Source organism: Rattus norvegicus, chromosome 14 (assembly GCF_036323735.1).
Source record: "Rattus norvegicus strain BN/NHsdMcwi chromosome 14, GRCr8, whole genome shotgun sequence".
Classification (NCBI taxonomy): Eukaryota; Metazoa; Chordata; class Mammalia; order Rodentia; family Muridae; genus Rattus; species Rattus norvegicus.
The window spans coordinates 76,539,429-76,553,924 of record NC_086032.1 but is presented as its reverse complement, the minus strand read 5'-3'; the positions used below and the strand labels follow the sequence as shown (position 1 = coordinate 76,553,924).

Sequence of the window (14,496 nt, the reverse complement as noted above, 5' to 3'; positions counted from 1 at the left end):
CCTCCGTCCCTCTCTCTGTGTCTCTGTGTCTGTGTCTGTCTGTCTGTCTCTGTCGGTCTGGGTCTGTCTCTGTCTCTGTCTCTCTCTCTCTGTGTGTGTGTGTGTGTGTGTGTGTGTGTGTGTGTGTGTGTGTGTCCTCCTTCATTCCTCTCTCTGGGTCTCTGTCTGTGTCTATGTCTGTATCTGTCTGTCTCTCTGTGTGTCTGTGTGTGTCTATCTGTCTGTCAGTCTCTCTCTGTGTGTCTGTGTGTGTCTATCTGTCTGTCAGTCTCTCTCTCTCTCTCTCTCTCTGTGTGTGTGTGTGTGTGAGAGAGAGAGAGAGAGAGAGAGAGAGAGAGAGAGAGAGTTTGTCCTCCTCCCTTCCCCCCCCCCCTGTGTAGGTGTGTGTTACATGTACCTGCATCGGTGTGTGCTTGTCTGCCTATCTCTCTGTGTGTACCAATGTGTATGTCAGTCTCCCTGTGTCTGTCTGTCTGTCTATGGGTGTGGATGTCTCCTCATCAACGATGCTCTTCTGTGTGAGATGGCCATGTTATGTGTCGACCCGGCTAGTCTCCGTTTTCACTGGTCGGATATCTGCAGAACAGTCCAGATGTTGCTGAAAAGGTGGTTTTCACCTTAATCAGCATCTGCCATCAACGGACTTAAGTAAAGCAGATGGCCCTCTATGCTGTAAGTGCCTTTCCCCCAGAAACTTCACAACCGTGAGAGGAAAACAAGGGAGCCCTGAAGTAGAAGGGTGTCCACCTCAGGACTACAACACAGGAGTTCTGCCAAGTTTCCAGTCTTGGAACTGGCCTGCTACAATCAACATTGGTGAATTTGTAGCTGGTTGTGTGGACTTCGGGTTTGTCGGTTCCCAAAACTTTATGAAGCAATCCCTTAAAGGAGTGAACCTGACAGAGCAGGGGTGAGAGGTTGGTGGAGAGACTGTCCTGCTGGTTCTGTTTCTCTGAAGAATCCTGGCTGGTCCGCTCCCCAACTTCTTACACCAGATCATAGCCTATTCCTCCCTGACCACTCTGGCACGAAGCCTGACCAGCCAGAAAGGTGTGCAGCACACAGGGCCTGGGGGCAGAGGGCTGGTCTCTGTGTGATGACAAAGCAAGAGCCAGGATTTGAAAGACCTGTGCTCAGTGGGGGAGAACAAGCCGTTGGAATCAGAACTCCTGGTCTCCATCCTGGCTTCAGGACTGTGAATCTATGCTTCTTCACTGTGGTGATCAGTGGATTGAGGATGCTGCGTACAAAACAGGTCCTGGAGATGCCTGGCTAAACTCTGGTGTCTGACCGTTTACTCCAGCTACATAGGATTAGAAAGTATCTGATCTGGGGCTGGGGAGAGGATGTGGGTGGCAGAGTAGAGGGTGAAGGGTGAAGCAATGAGGTGCTGAGCTTGCAGTTTTGCGGTGAGGGGAAGGCAAAGTATCCATCCTATATGGATAGAAATAAATGTGGTTCTGGAGTGAATATGTAGCTTGCTGTGTGAATCTCCTGGGCTCACCAATCCCTAAAACTTGTGATTCAATCCCTTAAAGGAGTGTTCCAGACAAAGCAGGGCTGGGAGGGTGGTGGAGAGACTGTCCTGCTGGTTTTGTTTCTGATTCTCCCTGGGATGGAAATGAAAAATAGCATTTAATTCGAGCAACAAGAAAGGTCACCCAGGGAGAGAGTGCGGAGGAAGGATGCCTGAGGCAGCCTATCGGGAAAGAGCAGGGGAGGATGCAGGGATAGGAAGGAAGGCCACTGAGGGCTGGAGGTCATAGGTCAAGAAGTTAGTGCCACCCTAAGGGATGGCTGTATGAAGAGAAGGGTGTCATTATAGCAAGGGTGTCCTGAGCATGCTGGCAGGGGAGGGACAGGGCTGAAAGAGGAGCCTGTGTTTAGACTGGTCTCGCAGGACATGAGCAGTGAGGGGGTGTAGGGAAGCCGCAGGTGGGAGACTGTGCCACCAAAGGAAGGACCACAGTAAAACCTTGGCAAGGGTTGCAGATTTGGAAGTAGGAGGACGGGCGACTGCTGTGAACGGTTTTTATGTTCTGGGACCATCTATACCCCAAAGCCAACTGCACATGCTGTCCTGGACAGACTACCTCCCAGCCCACTCTGTCTGCATTCCATCATGATGTCAACGTGAAGTATGAAGCAGTCAACCAAAGGGAAGGCAGGAACGGGTACGGGTGTGTGTCACGAAGCAGTCTGGCAGCAGCCTTACCTTCACCATTAGTGAGTTCACAGTGTCCATGGGCTTAAACTTGGCAATACATTAGAGAAAATGTGACCTTCGATGTGGTCAGAGTGTAGCTCTGCACACTCGGGGCTCCCGCCACAGGGCTCAGATTGTGTGGGTGGGCATGGAGGACAAGGTGAGGACAGAGGGAGCAGAGAAGGTGCCGAGTCCACGTGATAAGTCTAGGGGAAAGGACCATGGGCCAGGGAGGGTGGACAGATACTCGGTAAATCCAAAACATTGAGGCTTTTGTGTTGCCAGGGACCAGGTAAGTGTTAGGACAGGTTGAGGGATATATGCACTCTTTTTAGGAAAAATGCTATAAGCAGCTGTACTCTTGGCTGTCTCTTGGGTTTGTCTAATCTTTAGTCTGTGTACCCTAGGATACCCAACACGAAACTGAAAACATACTTAAAATATGATTTTTCTTTTTGTTGGTTTTGTTATTTTTTTGTTTAATCATGTCATCCTCGAGTACTAACTCTATAAATGACAAATCTATGCTGTAGTGTCCTAGTTTGGGCATCTGTGCAAGACAGTTTTGAGTAATGAGTTGGGATTCCTCCTCATTCACAGACAGTTGGCATTGCCTCCTATTCCTCTTCAGCAGGGGACGGGAAGAGAACTGCTAAGTCAGCAAAATCCGCTGCCCACAGAGAATGCACCCATAAGGGCCCCAGACTAGAGAGGCCTCACCCTTCAGAATCCAATATAGAGCCAAGGCCATCTTTCCTCAGACCCAGTATGTCCCAGGCCACATTTGAGAGCTTATGCCTCAGGCAGCAAGGACTCTGGAACTAGGGGTTCTGACCTCAGCTCTCTAACTGACTAAGCTGGGTAGCTAGCAAAAAATTACTTGACTCCTTTTGCCTCCATGTTGAATGGAAAAGATGGCCTCGTGGGGCTGCTCTGAGGATCAGTTGAGCTCCTCACGGGATGTACCTAGTCCACAGCAAAGGTCAAGGAGCTAGAGTAATAGGGTGATCCCCACTGGGAGCACAGCAAAGAGCCTCTGCCGGCAGATATGGTGCTCCCTGCTTATGCAGGCTTTGTAGAAGAGCTGATATCTTAGAGCCGATTAAAGTGACTCATACCATGTATGTAAGTCCACTTGGTATTGAATTAGAGAACTCTATGTGCCCTCAGAACAATTACGGAAGGCTTAAATAGAATAAGAAACCAGTAAAATCCATAAGATAAATCTGAGATCTGTTTGGGGGGTGACACTAAAGTACCAGCTCCCTGCCCTCAGCCTGTGGTGACCCCACTGTCACCCAATGCTAATGCCCACCCAAGAGAAGAGGTCAGTTCCCACAGAAGGATGCCTCTGTATTCAGCGGGCATTGGCTGCCCGGTCCCTTGAATGCCAATAGCCACTGTGACAGCCCTCTTCCTCAGAGGTTCTTAAAATCCAGAAGCTATGGGGTTAATAGCCCACCAGAGGAAGCAAAACACAGTACTCCTGCTCTGCCTTTGTAACTGGCCACTTCCTAGGCTGTTCCACTGTTAAATGTTCAACACCAGCAGCATCCTACTGAAGCTGCCTACCACTGCTACCCCAGGCTGCTAATGAAATCCTGCAGCCAATGCAGGGTTGGCCACTGTTAGAAAGAAAGGAGAGTCAGGCCACAGAGACCATCAGAAAGGGATGTGGGCTTTTCTCCTGTGCCTGGCCAGGCAACCTAAAGGCCACCCTTCCTGGAAGTGCCTATGTCACTGCCTTGCACACCATCCTTTTGGATATATGGCTCTGCTGAGTTGTATAGAGACAAGTGTTGGCTCCAACACTTGCAGCTCAAACAGAAAATCCTACCACAGGGGCCAGTGAGATGGCCGAGTAGACACAGGAGCTTGCCACCAAAAACTAACTTGTGAGTGTTGTCCTCTAACCTCTCCACACGCGCACGTGTGCACGCGCGCGCGCGCGCGCGCGCGCACACACACACACACACACACACACACACACACACACACACACACACACACACAGTGTAAAACGAAAAAAGATACAGGTTCAAGTCAAGGCTGGGCCTTGAACTCTCTCCCTGGTTATCAGAGGTTGGCTGTGACTTTATTCCTGGTGTTTAATGCTCCCTTTAGTCTAGTTTCTGCCTTTAGCATGATGCTAACGTGAATTCTAAAGCAAGTCTCTGGAAATGAATGTAGAATATAGGAGACTTTGAGAATGAGGAGCAGAGAATGAGACAGAGGGGGTATGAAGATTTGGAGAGGACAATTAAGAGGAGGGAGGAGAGAAACAGAATGGAGGGACATAGGAATGGCTGCAGCCATACTCACCCACAATGGACTGTTTCTATAGAAAGCTTGCCAGACATCACACTGAGTACTTCATCAGCATATTCTGCCTTATTCTTTACCAAACCCCTGCAAAGCTGGTTCTCAAATCCCTCCTTTGTCAAATCCTTGCCCCTGGCTGCTCTGGAAATCCCCATCAGCGGCACAATCCTCCCAAAGCTGCCCAAAGTCAGAGTGGGTAACTCACCTGCGCCCTGAGCCTCCTCGCCTACTCTAGTCTAAAGAACAAATGGACTATGTCTCATAAATAGATCAGCTCCCAATACGATCAAATATAAACCTGGGAGCTTGTGAAATAAAACGGCCTTAATGATTAAGCTGCATCCAGCTGTTATTGTAAACATCTCGGATGCCCAGCGTGATAAGCAGTCAATGATTAACACCCGAGGATAGCAGACTGAACTGATCGAAAGCTCGCCCAGCTGTGTGACGGCATGTGCTGGGGCAGACGTTCCAGGACAGAGAAGTCCAGATGAAGCCATACCCAGACAAACCAGTGACCTTGGCAGCCCCTTCCTGTGTGTCTTATCCAATCCCTGTAGCAGGCAGATGCCACCATGGGGGATTTAAACCCCCTGGCCTGATGCAAAAGTCAACTGGGGGGGATGTTGGGGAGTAGAGAGCTTGCCTAGCAAGTGCAAGGCTCTGAGTTCGGTCCCCAGCTCTGAAAAAAAAAAAGAAAAAAGAAAAAGAAAAAAAAGTCAACTGGGATGCCATGAATGTGTCACAGCATGCTAACAAATGACATGTAGGTGTCAGACCTGGGATCTACATGGGCGGTGATGGGCAAACTCTTGCTGCTCAGAGCCCTGGTCAGAGGTAAACCCAGCTGTGCCACCTGAACAACACTACTACGTCTATGGCTACTGTTGTTTCAAGAATTCTTGTTGCCATGGCTTCCCAGCTGAAAAGTGACCCCACACAGACTAATTCTTCTCTCTTCAGGACCTGGAGATACCAGGACTGGCGGGGAGATATGGGAGAGGAGGATATCTGGAGAGATGCTGTGAATCCTGGGTGATTCTCCATTTTGAATTTTGTCCTAGTATCTTTGGTAATTTTCAAATGTTCATGTTCTCACCACTGTGCTAGTCTGCTTTCTGTCACTCTGATAAACACCATGGCCACAAGCAACTTGGGAGAGAAAGCATTGATTTGACGTCCAGGTCACGATCCAGTCGTGGAGGGAAGTCAGGACAGGAGGTTAAGCAAGAACTTAAAGCAGAAACCTGGGAGGAAGACTGCTTGCTGCCTTGCTTCCTGACTCACTTTCAGATACATTTCTCATGTATACACTTAACCATCTGCATCTAGTGAGTACCCACTGTGTGCTGGGCACGTATGATGCCTCATTGAGTGCGTACCTTGTGGTTCCGTCTGCAACCTACAGTTGTGGTAGAGAGCTAGACCACACGGCCAAGGTTCCGGGCTTGCGGGTTAAAGTTAGGGTGCAAAGTAAGATCATCTACTATTCCTGTCTCCTCCACTGATGCTCGTTCGTGATGCATTGTGGGAAGCCCATTGGCAGGCAGGCAGGCAGGCAGAAGCAAATAGGTGATTGACCAGGGCTGAGACATCAGTGACTGTGATGGCTAGTTTTATGTCAAGTTGACACAAACTGTAGTCATCAGAGAAGAAGAAACCTTGACTGAGAAAATGTCTCCATAAGAGGGATCTTATGCTGTAGAGCATTTTTTTTTGATTAGTGTGGTGTGGGAGGGCAGCCCATTGTGGGTGGTGCCATCCCTGAGCTGGTGGTCCTGGGTTCTATGTCTGAGCAAACCATGAGGAGAAACCACTGAGCAACACTCTCCTATGGCCCCTGTGTCAGCTCCTGCCTCCAGGTTACTGCTCTGTTTGAGCTCCTGCCCAGACTTCTTTCAGTGATGGGCTAGGATGTGGAACTGTAAGCCAAGTAAACCCCTCATCCCTAATTTGCCTTTGGCCATATATTTCACCACAGTGACAGTAACCCCAATTAGAACAGTGACCCTCCCAGAGACAGATATCTTGAATCCAACAATCCCTCAGCAGGTTTGAGGCAATCAACCACTTTTCTTATTCCTAGGACTTTCTAGAATCTTCCTCTTCCCAAATTCTATGCACCCACATTTCCTTCTACCTCGTTCTCTATCAGATTTCTAGTGGAGGACTCTTCCCCACTCTCCCCTGCACATACTCTCCAAGGGTGATGTCAGTCATTGTTCTGTTGCTGTGAAGAGACCGTGACCACAGCAACTCTTATGAAGAAAAACATTTCACTGGGTCTGGCTAACAGTTTCACAGGTTTAGTCCATTGTCACCATGGTGGGAAGCATGGTGGCACACAGTCAGACATGGTACTGGAGAAGTAGTTGAGATTCTCCATCTGAATCTACAGGCAGCAGGATCAGAGACACACTGGACCTAGCGTGGGCTTTTGAAAACCTCAAGTCCCACCTCCAGTGACACACTTCCTCCAACAAGGTCATATCTCCTAATCCTTTCAAATAGTGCTGTCCACTAGTTAACAAGTATTCAAATCTATGAGCCTATGGGGGATATTCTCATTCAAAGCACCACAGGTGACTCCACCCAGATCCGTGGTCTTAAGCCCACACACACACTGAGCAGTCACACACCTGTCCCCCAAGATCCAGCCTGGGGCAGTCCTGCTCAGCCAGAGTACTCATACGGCTAAGCAACGTCTTAAACACTGAAGACTGCAGTGAACTTCAGTGGTCCAATCGACTCTGCCACAAGCCTTGGTCTCCTTGAGTTTCCCTGGCCTCGGAACAACACTTAAGACCCCAGGTACGTCGTACACCCTTCCTCTGTCTGTCCAAGGCAACAGAGCTCATCATTACACAGTCAATGGTCACAACGTTCTGAGACTTCTTTATCTACCTAGCACCATCAGATTGATGCCTATAGCAGGTCAGACTCCTGCAAACCACCGAACCCAGAGCCTTCATTGGTTTTCTAGGAATCCAAGTATCTTCAGCCTAACTCAGATAGTCCTCCCCACTCACGAGCATGGCTGCAGCCATCAGAGGAAAGCGTTGGCGCCCCAAACTGAGTCTGTTATCAGTCTGGAGATTCTAGAGCTGTGAATAACCCACTGGGAGTCTCTAGAAAGCCACCATGATCACATCTGCACCTCAGCCCTTCACTGTCCTCCTGAGACCTCCTACCCAGCTATCTTTCCTACTGCTTGATTGCCACATTTTCTACATCTGGCCAGAGCCAGGGTCTGCAGTGTCCAGTGAATTATGAGCACTATCTCTTGCCAGTGCGCCATGTTCTCTGCCTCTGGCCTTCCTTCTGTTCCCAATCACCCACACTTGCATCGAACATCAAATGCCTCCAACTCGGTGCTGTTCAGATGCTACCTACCCCACCCTACCCTGAAGTCCTGATCTTCCTGCCTCTCCTCTCTTCCTCCTTCTCCATTTTGCCCTCAATACTTTAATTTTCTTCTTTGCATCCATGTTTGAGACTTCCTTTATCTGGCTGTGGGTTCTAGCCACTGTGTTCTGCAGATTTCAACTCCTTAAGCAGAGACCCTCTCTCCGGTACCCCCTGTTGACTCTCCAATGCCCAGAATGGTGATTAGCTGTTCCTGACCAGAGTGCTGTTCAGCATGGTGGCAGCTACCAAAGAGTGCTGCTCAACAATGGTCCTAAGACTGACATAGGGAGGCAGAACCCCGTGCCGAGCTGTACGCTGTGTGAGGATGGTCAGACTTGGCTGTAACAGAGGTACAGTCCTATTGAGCTTGATGGCACAGGAGTCCAGGACACTGTTAGGCCAGGGACCTCCTGCCCAGCTGTCTTTCCTGCTGCTTGATGTCCACACTTTCTGCATCTGGCCAGAACGTGGGTCTGCAACCCCCAACGAATCATGAGCATCCTGCTACCCATCCCGCCAGGACTCAGAGGAGCCTCTGCATCTCTTTGCAGAGAGGGGCCTGGCTGCCTACAACAACTACATTTGTTTATTGGCCACCCACATGTCATTCGGCAGTCTGTATTAAACCTACTGTGTGTCAGGTTCTACCTTATTAGACATAAGAAAGCCCTGCCCCAACCCCACCAGGATATATAATAGATTATAATCAGATGCCAACAACCACATGCTTACAGTATCATTTAGATTAAACGTTCGATGCTTGAGCACCATTGTGGTTTTGTCTCTTTAGTTTGGTTTAGAATTTTTTTTTTTTTTTTGAGACAGACTCTCACTGTCTGTCTCCAGCTGGCCTGGCACTCGATGTGTAAATTAGCTTGGCTTTGGATTTATAAAGATCCAACTATCCCTACCCCTGACAGCTAGGATTAAAGGCACGTGGGGCGCGTGGGCCATGTTGCCAGAGAAACTGGCCTGGGACAGGTGAGTCTGAGAATGTTCAAACCCTGCAGATCTCAAAAACTGAGACTCATCCTGAGGCCGACAGGAATGGGGCTTACTCCTTTCCTGTTTCTGTACCTGCTTCAGAGCACGCAACCTGGTGGCCCCAACCAGGTGGTCACAGGTGGTCACAATTCATGTAGCCCAGCACCTGGAATTCTCCATGCAAACGAAGCGTCTCAGTAGCCTTAGCCTTCAGCCAATGACTTTTGTCCACCCTGAATGTGCTCACCGCTCTCCCAAAACTATATATAACCCTTGGTTTACCCCCAAATAAAGCATATGGATTCAAACCCATCCCGAATAAAGAAATATACCGCAGGCTAAGATCATCTCAGAAAGCCTGAAAGAGCGGTAACACTAAGATTCCTGGAAAAGGTCTCTCTCTCCCCTGACCCCACCCCACCCACTTCCACCCAACCCAATCCATACAATATAATAATAATAATAATAATAATAATAATAATAATAATAATAATAATAATAAAATACCTCAAAAATAGATCCTGGGAAGGCTCCTATGGCCGGTCCTTTCTGTGCTTAAGGGCACAGTTCTTCCTTGTTGGCAACCCAACTGCACCCACACCCTGCTTTAACTCCCAAGTTCCCTAGCTCTGCTCATTTTCTCATCTGCTCACTCAGCAAATATTACACCATACTTGCTCATAGGTGAGAGCATCAAAGCTCACAGAAAGGTGAAGGTGGTAGCCCAAAGTCACACACCTAGAGAGGACCTTATGGCCAGGGTGCTACTGTCTGTCATCCTAACTGATTCCCTGCAGGGTCAAGTACAAGTTTCAGAGGTCAGAGCCCTTGGTGCTGATAGACTAAGCTGTGTCCCTGTCACCAGGCTCTACGCCCCGTGCCTGTCACAGAGGTTCCTGGTCTTTGCACCCTCGGAATGATGACTGGACAGAAATCACACCCATATTTTGCTTCTCTCCCCAGTGGCCCTGGCCCTGAGCCAAGCCTTTGGACAACCTCAGTTCAGGGACGCTCCCACTTTCCCAGGACTCATGAGGTACTTAGTGTTCAACCTAGGCCAGCCCATAGGTATCTCAGCTTCCCTCTCTGGCCTGAGCAGTTACAGACCTCTCTGAAGGCCAGCCCCAGCATCAGTAACATGGGCAGAAGCCCCACTTCCTGAGCTGGCTTCCACACAGTTCCATGGTTACTACCCAGAGTTCATCACAGTTGGCTCTCCATAACCAAAGGGTCTGCCATTGGATTCAACCAACCAAATACCAAAAATAGTTGGGGGGAAAATGTATCTGCAGGAGTCTTGAGTGAGACAGCACTCCCGTGGCATTTACTCCCAGTGCATCAGCCCTTAGAGGTCATCCAAAGGTGCTGGGCAAGGAGCAGCGGTGAGAACCAATGCCAAGGCATTGATCTATGGGGTGTGAGCATCCAGTTTGGTGCCTGGAAGGCATCTTGGAAACCATTCATTAACAGTTTTGGCGCTGAATATTGTTATTAAATCACACTCACAGCTAGCAAAGTTAGAAAGAGAGGGAGGGAGCACAAGTATTTGAGGCAGCCTGTTCTGGGGTGGTACAGGGCTAGCAGTGCACACTCGTCTCTGGCATATGTCCTGTCCTCAGGCCTGGCTGCAGACATCAAAAAATCCGTGTTTCCCACACCTCAGCTCTTCTCCTGTTGCTATCTCAGCATGTGGGGGTCCTACAAAAGCTCCCTTCATCCGTGTGCCTCCCCCGGCCAGCTCAACCCCACAATCTGAATTTTCCCACGAAGTCTCTGGGAGGTCCTGACTGGTTCATTCCAGTCCTGTGCCAGAATCTCAGGCAGCAGGAACTGAGTGAACAAATAGCTTCAATGTTCTAGCACAGATAGGATCGGGATCTCACTGTGACGATTCAGAATTAATCATCGGGCTACCCCAGCCAAAGACTTGGAACGCAAACTTCCCTCAGCTGCATAATGGCATCAGCCTGCTCTCCCGGAGGGAGGACTCTGGTCTCTGTCACCAGCATGCACAAGTACTGTCTATTTGATTTTAGTGACTCAGGTTCTCGGGGTACACGTGCACAGACAAGATTCAGATATGGTAAATTACTTGCCCATGGTCACACACACCCTCGTATTAATCATTATTAAGTGTGAACCGGGCCGTGGTAAGTGCACATTTTTAATCCCAGCACTCGGGAGGCAGAGGCGGGTAGATCTATGTGGATTTGAGGCCAACCTGGTCTACAGAGCAATTTCCAGGATAGCCAGGATTGTTATATGGGGAAACCTGAAGTGGGAGGTTTCTGGGTACAGACTCACATGCTGTTTTGCTGAGGTGACACCCGTGGGAGGACACATAATATTTGGAGAGTATAAACAGGACTCAGTGGGCAGTGCCACGGCCCTTGCATAGCTAGCTGTGCAGCACTCCATTGGTCTCGCTGGTCTTGAGTCTTCCCTGGTCTTTGCTTTGCTGAGAGAGACACAGTAGAAAACTTCCCCTGGCAGTGTCTGCTGATTCGTGTTTGGTATCCTGACACTACCCAACTGGACTGACTGCTAGTATCCTGACAAGAGAGATTAAAATCGCCCCCAACGAACTACTTCTAAAAAAGATCTGCATCCTCTTGTCCTATTCACCATCTTTTCTCCCCTACCTTTGGATGGAGGGCTAGAAGGTGGGTCGAAGTAGGTTTTTAAAAATCTAAGCTTGGGGCTGGGGATTTAGCTCAGTGGTAGAGCGCTTACCTAGGAAGTGCAAGGCCCTGGGTTCGGTCCCCAGCTCCGAAAAAAAGAACAAAAAAAAAAAAAAAAAAAATCTAAGCTTACAGTAACCTTGTCTCAAAAAAAACAAAAACCAAACCAAACCAAACGGAACCAAATCAAACCAGAATGACAAAGTCTGAATGTGCCAAGCCTCGTAGACATTCACTCACAGCCCCTTTTCATCCAAGAAATTTTCATGTGGTCAAGGGCATATTTAAAGGTATAAAAAGTAGGCATAAGCAAATCAAACTGATAAAATCCGAAAGGTATCTACTGTACTCTTAGGTGGGCGTTCAACTTTACTATTTTTTGCACACGGAAGCAAAGCCATGCATTGATGAAATGGATGTAACTTGTTTATTTTACACAAAAAAGTTAAGTCTTGGCTGAAAGTTTGGTTCTGCAGGACACGCCTTTGAGGTTTTTCTAGAGTGAGCGGTGTTTCGGTTTTGTCATTGTCAGTGCCAAGCACGTTGCTTCACGTAGGTGGCAGTACAAGATGGCAGAAGTCTTTGTGTGTAGGGCCATTTAGAAATTGCTAGAAATTCTCTCCTCAGCTTGGAGAGGTGGCACAGTGGTTAAGAGCACACGCTGCTCTCGCAGAGGACCTGAGTTCAGCTCCCAGCACTCACATAAGGCAGCTCACAACTGCCTGTACTTCCAGCTCCGGGGGGGTGGGGGTGGGGTTCCTCTGGCTTACATGAGTATCTGCATTGACATGCATACACACACACATACACATAACACAAAATAAAACCTAAAAAAAACACCCTAGCACAGTACAATCTACGCATTCGCTAATTTATCTGGTATTTAAATGTTTCCACAATTGAACCATTGTATTTTTACAAGAGTAGAAAACCTGCTCTGTACAGTTAAAAACACTAAGTCAGAACACGAGGTAGTTTCAAATCTGAGCCTGTGGGGTTTAGAGCAAGGCATGCAAGCTGTGTGTTCAGATTCAATGCAGCACCGGTCATGCCACACAACATGGGTGTCAGAAACAACTCCGATTCATCACATGTTTGATTTTGAATTAATTTTAGTCACTGTGTGTTCCAATCCCTTTACTGTCGCCAATACTTTTGTGACTTCCCCCATATTCAGTCACGTGACCCTATACAGGGCTGGGACCCACCAGCAAGCTCCGGTTGGCGTTCTGACCATCTCAAGAGTCTTGTGTTAAAAGAATCGGGAGAGGCAGAGTGTGAGCTCTGGAACCAGAAGCCACCTGCATGACACAGGTCAAGAACCTTCTGGTAGATTTTAACCAACAGGTTTCAAGCAGCACATGACCCGTCCGGAGGCTGCTGGCCAGGTCACAGATGTCAGCTCATCCTACTTTCAAGTTGTGAGTAGAACTGGGTCTGAGTCCCATTGCCAACAACACTCACCCGGCGGCAGCACCTCCCTTTCATGGTAGCAGGATCACATTCCCAGACAGGCATTCTTCTTCTTCATGCTTGAGAGTCGTAGCACTGCCAGCACCCTCTCTCTCCAGCGCCATCAGCCCCAGAGTCCACAGCTCTCCGTTGTGAATGCTGGCGGGCCACTCTACTGTGCCAGGTATCACTCAGTGAGCTCACTGTTCTCCAACCCTGGCTTCTGGTGAAAAAACGCCCTGTGCTTTCATTAGAACTGAAAACCTGACTCATTGTTCCCAACTCGGAAACACAGGCTTTCTGCTTGATTGCAACAAGGGCCAATAAGAAGAAAGACAGACATGGGTAAGAGCTGCTTATGCAAGCAGACCGGGGCTCACAGACAGCCTGTGGCATGCCAAAGCCTGAGGACCAGATCTCTTGCAGCGATCTGAAGAGCTGATGTAAATACCCTAGTGATGGGCTATGATCCTTTTTATTCCTGTTTTCATGTGTATGGGTGTGTACGCATGCCTGTGTATGCGTATTTGCATGTGCGGATGCATGTATGGAGTGCGCTTGTGCACATGAATGCATATGCGTGTGGAGGCCGCAAAAGGGTGTCTGATCACTCCAGCTGCAGCTACAGTGAAGTAAACCAATAGACTTGGGTGCTGGGAACTGAACTCCAGGAGTTTGGAAGAGCAGCAAGCACTCTCATCCCTAGAGCCATCTCTCCAGCCCCTATAACCAAGTTCTTTATCTCTTTCCCACACCGACCCTGCTTGAACATGGGATCTGACCTGGATCCCTATACATGTATTGCCTTGTGTAGACTGCAACTGCACGGCCTGGATCTATCTCTTTCTTTCTCTGCACCCCACCCCACTCCCCACCTCCACCCCCTACCCCCACTCTCCCATCCCCCCATCCCTGCACCCCCACACACACCCCACCCCTGCAAAGCACTTGTCAAACTTCCTTTACACTGCTGGTCTCACTTCCTCGTCTGCCCCTGGCTCCCAGCAGGATGCCGAATGCTGCTGGGATCTCTCCATGACATTGCTATATGACCATTATGACTCCATGCACCCTCCTCTACCCCTGTCCCAGCTTTGATGAGAATTACTGGTAACTCCTACAGTGGCTCCCTTCTCTGCAGAGACACCAAGCCCCAGATCAACCAGTGACTACCTGATACAGGGATACTTGTGACAGGTCCCCTCCAGTTAGTAGAGCCAAGAGATACCACGGAGACTCTTATTTAGTACCCCAGCAAACCTAGTGGATATTAAGTTACAGAAGCACACCAAGGAAGTGCAAACATTGTGAAAGCAGGGGAGCCTACTGCTGGGTTGATAGCTTGTATCCAGGACCTGAGGCATCACTGGCTCCCCACCCTGTCCCACAAACTGTATTGAGGAGGTGAGGCAGTACTGATAAGACATGACAGACAATGATGTG

General features: G+C 49.0%; 1 protein-coding gene across 4 annotated transcripts in view; it reads right to left on the bottom strand.

Annotated features, from left to right (window-relative positions):
• Slc2a9 (solute carrier family 2 member 9) overlaps positions 1-13,276 on the bottom strand; it is a 133,629-nt gene extending 120,353 nt beyond the window's left edge. The window contains exon 1 of one of the 4 annotated variants that reach the window (XM_063273504.1): positions 13,066-13,276. In XM_063273504.1, coding sequence (XP_063129574.1) covers positions 13,066-13,119 — 54 coding nt within the window. In that variant the 5' untranslated portion in view covers positions 13,120-13,276. Of the gene's footprint in view, positions 1-4,528; positions 4,687-4,733; positions 4,812-13,065 lie in introns of those variants that run through there. The other 3 variants (XM_039092336.2, XM_006251100.4, XM_006251101.5) reach the window with 3 other exon arrangements.
• Positions 13,277-14,496: the final 1,220 nt, after the last annotated feature.